This window comes from Entamoeba nuttalli (assembly GCF_000257125.1).
Source record: "Entamoeba nuttalli P19 unplaced genomic scaffold asmbl_1861, whole genome shotgun sequence".
Lineage (NCBI taxonomy): Eukaryota > Evosea > Mastigamoebida > Endamoebidae > Entamoeba > Entamoeba nuttalli.
The window spans coordinates 1-2194 of NW_008574913.1; the positions used below are offsets into that span (position 1 = coordinate 1).

Here is a 2194-nt window from a genome sequence, read left to right on the forward strand (position 1 = left end):
ATAAAAGAAAGAAGAATAAAAGAAGAAGAAAGATACAAAGAATTAATAACATAAAAAAAGGAATAAAAAGACAAGATAAAACAAGAAAATATAAGAAAGAAAAGGGGAATTTAAAGAAGTAAATAATAAGAAGAAAGAAAAAAAGGAAATAAATAGACGAAATGATTAAATCAAATAAGAAGTTGTAAAAGAATTAAGGAGAGTCATGAAGAGAGGAAATAGAAGAAGGAAAAGGATGAATCGAGCCAACAGGTTTTTCATTTAAATCGATTCTAGCAGGATTAACACGCATAACATCCCGAAGAATAATACGAGCTGTGAAATCAATACGATCGAAATCTTTAATAGGATAATGTTGAAGTAAATTTAAAGTTAGTTCAAAATTACCAATTAAACATTCAATTTCTAAAATCATAGAAGCTAAAAAAGCAAATAAATATCTCAAACCTCTAATTTCACAAAACATTTTATCCCACATTTTAATTGTTACATCCATAGGTAATTCAGAAGCACCAAGTAATGTTAACCATCTAAATAAATAATAAGAAGGATCTATTAATGTATTAATTGTATTTGCAAGTCTTTGATTTTTTTGTTTAACACAATACATGACTCTTCCCATTGCTGCACGTATTCCTGTGTTTGTCATATCTTTTGTACTATCAAACCAATCTCGAATGTTATTTAATAAATTATACATACAAAATAATGTTGATACTTCTGCAAATTCTTTTGTTGCTGCATCTGATGCATCAAGAAATACATGATAAAATACATTTGCAATTATATTCAATCCTTGAACATATGGAATTCCTCCTTGCATATTACTTAAAATATTTAATATTCTTCTTAATGCATTATTATATTCTTCTTTATGTTCTCCATCATTTGTTCTTGCAAGATCTTTGTCAATTATTCTTGATAATTTTTTATTTTTCATTTCTTTCTCATTTTGCTTTTCTTCTCCTTCTTTTTTCTTTTCTTCATAATACTTTTCTTTTTGTTTTCTATATATCAGTAAATATGTTTCTTCACTACTGACCCATGTCTTTTGTTCTGCTCTATAATATCTTAGTAGTAATTTCCATATTTTAGCTCGAAGTTTGTTGTTGTTTGGTATTCCACTTTTCATCACTTTGACTCGTAACGCTTCAATGTCTACAACAGGCTCTTCTATGATACAATAATACTCATACACTTCCTTGCTCATTCTCTGTTTCTTTCTTTTTTTTTAGTTCCTCTTTTTTCTTTTTTATTCTTATTCTTTCATTTTCTTTCACCTCTTTCTTATTCTTATTCTTTCATCTTATTCTTATTCTTATTCTTTCATCTCTTTCATATTCTTTCATTTTCATTGAAACTGTTGTGTCTAAATACAAGAAATGGAGAAATGATAAATCATGATGAGAAATAAGGTGTGGAGAAATTATTTAACATGAATATCGTGTGAATGTGATGATATAAATGAGTGATATGATGTAAAATTTGAAGTGTGAATTCAATGAAAGAGACAATAGTTCATTGTAAACTCATAAACATGGCACAAACTATTGAGATAATATTCTGATGTACTTAAAGTAGTTTAATCAACAATCAATGTATTACAAATATGTTTCAAAGACGTAATAAGTGTAGTTAAATGATTAGACAACATTCCAACATCAATATACAAGTTGGATGTCATGCTTTTATACTATAACTATAACTATAATATTCATAGTCATGTCATTATCAGGTATTCTTTTGTTCATATGACAACATATGAATAAACAGACAAGATATATCAACAATGGATTAAATTCTTAACAATGTGTTTCATAGTTTTTCAATACAAAGTATTTGTTTAAATTAATCAAATAATCTGTTTGTTATAATTTCAATTTGTATATAATTACAAGAGAATGTATGATGATTAACACATTGAATAGATAATATTTAATAGTATAGAATAAGAAAATGATATTAAAAGATTTTATGAAGAAAATGAATAAAAAAGTGATAATGTTATAGAATGAGTTTATAATGTGTATTTTCTATATTTTATTCATTATTTCTTTTTATTTACTTTTATTTCTTATTTCTTTTTTTTTTATCTTTTCATCTTTTACTTTTATTAAATATGTAATAGAGTTAATGTATCATTTATTATTCATTCATTCATTTATTATATATTTAACAATATAATTGAAATTGT

General features: G+C 24.8%; 1 protein-coding gene across 1 annotated transcript; it reads right to left on the bottom strand.

Moving 5' to 3' along the window:
- Positions 1–193: 193 nt before the first annotated feature.
- On the bottom strand, positions 194–1210 carry ENU1_000010 (TBC domain containing protein; the record flags this gene model as incomplete). Its single annotated transcript, XM_008856389.1, has 1 exon — positions 194–1210. One exon carries the CDS (start codon positions 1208–1210, stop codon positions 194–196), a length of 1017 nt encoding a protein of 338 aa, XP_008854611.1.
- Positions 1211–2194: the final 984 nt, after the last annotated feature.